The sequence below is a fragment of the Buceros rhinoceros genome, unplaced genomic scaffold (genome assembly GCF_000710305.1).
Source record: "Buceros rhinoceros silvestris isolate BGI_N320 unplaced genomic scaffold, ASM71030v1 scaffold18076, whole genome shotgun sequence".
NCBI lineage: Eukaryota > Metazoa > Chordata > Aves > Bucerotiformes > Bucerotidae > Buceros > Buceros rhinoceros.
Genome location: NW_010415970.1, coordinates 11078 through 15108, shown reverse-complemented (window position 1 = coordinate 15108; position 4031 = coordinate 11078). Strand labels below are relative to the sequence as shown.

Genomic DNA, 4031 nt, shown 5'->3' with positions numbered 1-4031 from the left:
CTCTCTTCCCTCGGGCAGAGGGTAGGGCCATTGCCCGCCCTGCCAGTGCAGGCAGAAGGGACGTACCTAACTTGGATCACAAAAGGGTTGAGAGTGGCCCACGACTTGGGGAACATGTGAGTGATCAGAGGTTTGATATTTATCACACACACATGTAATCTGGAGAGTCGTGATGCTCCAAACTGCTTGGTCTTGAGGCAGCATCCGGGTTTGGAAGCTAGCAGCCTCCAGCCCTGTTTGTGTCCTGCTGCAGGGTCTTTCTGTCCTCAGAGCTTTTGTTGCCTGGGCAGGACTCTGGCACACAATTTAGGAGCAAGTGGGAAACTACTGGTGTGGAGGGTATTGCCAGAGGAAGCTCAAAGGCTGAGGGTTAGTGCCCCACAGCTGCTCAGAGATGGCAGCTGCTGGCTTTGTAGCCATCGTGGGTCACCATGCGGGTTTTTGTCCCTGCAGAGCTTCAGGAGCAGTTGGGTGCAGTCCTGGGAGTGGAGCAGAGTGTTGCCCTGCACAGGGCAGTTCAGAAAGGATGTGTGCGGTGGGCAGGGACGTGGGAAAGCAGGGAAATCAATCTCACAGCATCTGGGTTCCTTTCCAGCTAAACCACTTCCCTGGTTCATTTCAAATTGGGAGAAAGGACCGTCTGTGGCGCAACCTGTTGAAGATGCAAGCTCGCTGCGGGAAGAAGGAGTTTAACTTCTTCCCCCAGTCCTTCATCCTGCCCCAGGACATCAAATTGCTCAGAAAAGCATGGGAGGAAGGAGCCAGCCGCCAAAAATGGATTGTGAAGCCAGTAAGTGCAAAGCAGAGCTCAATCCTGTCCCATTAATGCAGCTGCAGGGGGGAGGTCACAGCCCTCCTGGTCTGTGTTTTGCAGCCAGCGTCAGCAAGAGGCATTGGTATCCAGGTCATCCACAAATGGAGCCAGCTCCCCAAAAGGAGACCGCTGCTGGTACAGAGGTGAGTGAAGGAAGGAAAGTTTGACCCACAGCCTGGTGTCTAGTCTCCCTGGCCAAGTCTGGGTCACTGCCATTATGAGACAGAGCAGAAGCACCTGATTTGCATCTGGAAACTTCTCGAATGGGTGTAGTGCTGCTGCTGGGAGTCTGGCTCTGTCAGCTGCAGCCAGGCTTATCTAAGTGCCGCTGTCTCTGCATGGATTTTTGAGGTCTCAGATACAATCTGGCTCCACAGGCTTTCTGGAGCTTCTGTCTGGCAGGTGATCAGCTTTAGCTCTGCCACGATCCTACTCCCACTGCTTTGTGCTCTGGGGTTTGGCATCTTTGGAGGCAAACAAATCTTACCCAGTGCCACAAGGGAAAAGAAGTCCCAGGGAAGAGGCGGCAATTGTCAAAGATTTGTTCTTATCCAAGTTAGAATGGGTCAGTAAGAGCCTTTCTGTCTGTGGATGTTGGTGAAAGGGTTTTCTGGAAATAACAGGATTCTCAGAATCTCCTTCCCCTTCTGCAGAAAAATGGGACAGCTTGTCTTGGTTTGAGGCTGCTTTCTGGGAAGGTTCTTCTGAGGGCAGGAAAACTGTTGGGTGTTTGGCAGACGAACTGCAGTGTTGACTTTTCTGTTCTCCCTCTGTGTAAAGTGAAAAGCTTTCCTATGGAAAATCGTGAACTTCTGGGGTGAATAATCAAATGATTTGGATTAAAATTGCCGACTGTTTCTGCTCACTGAACCAAACCATCTGTGGCCTGCCGCGTGTCTTAGATGTTCCTGAATATCGTGATCAGTCTTGTGGGTGCAAAAAAGCGACTGTGCCTTAGAGCTGGCGAAAATCTTTTTAAAATAGAACTGAGCAGAAGGGAATACTGCTTGTGCTGCAGGATCTCTCCGTGCAGGTGCAAAGGAGAGCTTTTTTCTCTCTCATTTTGACTGTGATGCACTTAACTTGGAAATGCTGTGCAGAAGGGCTTCTGTATTAATCCCTGTTTTTGCCAAGCCTTTTGAGGTGGGGCTGGAGATGTGTCTGCACACGGAAGTCATAACCCTCCCCTGGTGCTTGCTTCCCTCTGCAGATATCTGCACAAACCCTACCTCATTGGCGGGAAGAAGTTCGACCTGAGGATCTATGTTTACGTCACGTGCTATGATCCCCTCAGGGTCTACCTGTTCAAGGATGGATTGGTTCGCTTTGCTAGCTGCAAGTAGGTCACGTGGCTGAGCAGTGCTGGGAGGCCACCTCAGCACTGAGGCATGTGTGGCTGTGGTACCTGCCTCTGCTGGGTACCCCTGCATAGGGTGATGCTTAAGAAGCAGTCTGGAAATACAGGGGCTCACTGCAGGTGGAGTGTTGAAAGGAATGTGAGAGGATCCTTCATTCATCCACCTTTCTCAAGGCGAGATCAGCTCGGAGTAAAGCAGTCCTTTAAATGTGCTGTCTGTGTGTCGTGCTGCATAAGAGCTGGCATACCAGAAACTGAGGTGTTTCTTCCAGTTCAGACTGTATTGCCTTGGGCTGCTGCAGTTCCTTTTTCTCACCAGTGCCCTAGTCTTTTCTTAAGGGCATGCTGTGAGGGTGGGATTACATCCCACTGCTCCAAGGTAGCCTCACTGTGTGTCATGCTTTGTCCCATCAGCCCTGGGCCCATGGGGAAAGAGGCCTCTAGGCTGGGAAAGGGAGGGCTGGTGGGTGGTCTGAAATGAGAACAGAGTTTCTGCCTGCTCCATGGGCCTGGGGGCAGCCAGTTCAAGCCCAGACTGCTTGTGCTTCTATTGCCTCCTCTAGGTACTCCTCCTCTATGAAGAGCCTCAGCAACAAGTTCATGCACTTGACCAACTACAGCGTGAACAAGAAGAACACAGAGTACAAGTCCAACTCAGATGAGACTGCTTGTCAGGGACACAAATGGTAGGTGCTGCTTTAAGCATGCAGGGCTGCTTTAAGCATGTAGGGCTGCTCTTTCCATTCCCTGTTAAATCAGCCTTTTTTCAGTATTCCTGCCCAAAACTTGAAAGTGCTTCCTGTATCACCTGTTCCTGCTTGGGGGAACTGGAGGACGGGTGTGATTTTAGCATGAGTTAATGTAAGTGGAATCTGGGTGGCCTCCCTGGCTTGTGAGTCATCCTGTCTGCTGCTGCTTGGGCTGTGGTTCATCCTGCCTGCGTCTGTGCCATTCTCTGCTTCCAATGTTCTGTGCTCATTCATCCCCTTGACCTATTGTGGGGGATATGGGATGTGGTTAAAGTAGAATCTAATTTTTTGCTGTTAGAACTTGAATGGCTAATTGTGATGCTTAAACTAGCTGGATGGAAGTTTCTGCCCATCTCCCTTTTGACTTACTGTGGAGGCAGCAAAAGGGACAGTCCTGGTGCAAAACTGATAACATATGTGATGCTTGGTGAGAATGGGAGCAGCGGTGCCATTTCTAGGCATTTGGGAGGAGGGCTGCAGTCTTCCGGAAGTTTCTGTTCCCTGTTCTCCCCTGAGTGGACTGACCTAAGGAGCCAGGCACTTGTCTCTGATTCCGCAGCGGTGTTTGAACTCTTAAAAATAGTGCAGGATAGAGTTCTCAATTCATGGGCCTGGGCAGGGCTACTCCACTTCAAAGGGAGCTGCAGAAGGTGGTGTGCGGTGGTAGGATTGGTTTCTCAGCCCTGGATCTGCTGCGCAGCGGTCTGTTCCACCACTGGGACTTTGAGAAGGGTCTGCTGTCCCCAGCAACCGGAATTCCATGGGGGTGGAATTGTGTGGAGTTTTTGGTACCGCCTTGCAAGTTAAAGCTGTCTGCTCACCAGTTAAAGATGAGAGTGGCTGTAATCGACTCCATCTTGTATGCAGGAAATGTGACCTTTGGGCTCCTGGCCATTAGCCATACGGTCTCACTTGAGCAACATCTGAACATCCTTGGCTCAGTGTCAGAGTAGCTTGCAGCACTTGCTGTGGTGTGGGAAACTCCTATAAAGGCAGAGATGCTCCCTCCTACCATCAGTTTCTCCATGTTTTTAAAAAATGTTTCTCCGCCCCTGAAGCCTCAGTGAAATGGCTCTAGCTAGAAGATTTACAGGGGTCTTGCTGGATTCCT

At 50.7% G+C, this 4031-nt stretch overlaps 1 protein-coding gene across 1 annotated transcript in view; it reads left to right on the top strand.

Annotated features, from left to right (window-relative positions):
• TTLL4 (tubulin tyrosine ligase-like family, member 4) overlaps nt 1-4031 on the top strand; it is an 18882-nt gene that overhangs the window by 5953 nt on the left and 8898 nt on the right. The window contains 4 exon segments of the mRNA XM_010137624.1: nt 596-790; nt 875-957; nt 2025-2153; nt 2735-2857. Of these exon segments, the coding sequence (XP_010135926.1) occupies nt 596-790; nt 875-957; nt 2025-2153; nt 2735-2857 (530 nt within the window).